This window comes from Elephantulus edwardii, unplaced genomic scaffold (assembly GCF_000299155.1).
Source record: "Elephantulus edwardii isolate Elephantulus edwardi_28Jun2011 unplaced genomic scaffold, EleEdw1.0 scaffold00193, whole genome shotgun sequence".
NCBI lineage: Eukaryota > Metazoa > Chordata > Mammalia > Macroscelidea > Macroscelididae > Elephantulus > Elephantulus edwardii.
Genome location: NW_006399943.1, coordinates 4,697,869 through 4,698,287, shown reverse-complemented (window position 1 = coordinate 4,698,287; position 419 = coordinate 4,697,869). Strand labels below are relative to the sequence as shown.

Genomic DNA, 419 nt, shown 5'->3' with positions numbered 1-419 from the left:
AGGTCAGGTTTCATCATCAGAAGATGAGCCGGCTCAGAAAAAACCAAAGCTGTCGACTTCTGCCAAGAAGGAGGATATCAGGTCCAAGTACGATCTCCCTCCCTCTGAGCCTGCTGCTCACGCCGACAGAGGGGTGTCAGAAAGCCCCTGTGAGGTCACGGCTGAGCCCCACACAGATGCAGAGAAAAGCCAGGCCCCTGCTCCTGCAGGCACTGACCATCTGGAGCCACTTCCCTTGCAGGACTTTGCCTCCTTCTCAGCCTCCTGTGCGGGCTCAGTGGTGACCACAGTCACAGTATCTGGCCGAGACCCCAGAACTGTTCCAAGTGGTGTGGGTACAGTCCTGGCTTCTGCAGCAGCCCACCCTACCAGCTGCCTCCTCTCAGAAAGTGCCCACTCAGCAGAAACCAAATCAGAAG

At 57.0% G+C, this 419-nt stretch overlaps 1 protein-coding gene across 1 annotated transcript in view; it reads left to right on the top strand.

Annotated features, from left to right (window-relative positions):
• The window catches only part of DIDO1 (death inducer-obliterator 1), a 30,451-nt gene that overhangs the window by 16,882 nt on the left and 13,150 nt on the right, over positions 1 to 419 (top strand). Inside the window, 1 exon segment of the mRNA XM_006896943.1 lies at positions 3 to 389. Within this exon segment, the coding sequence (XP_006897005.1) occupies positions 3 to 389 (387 nt within the window).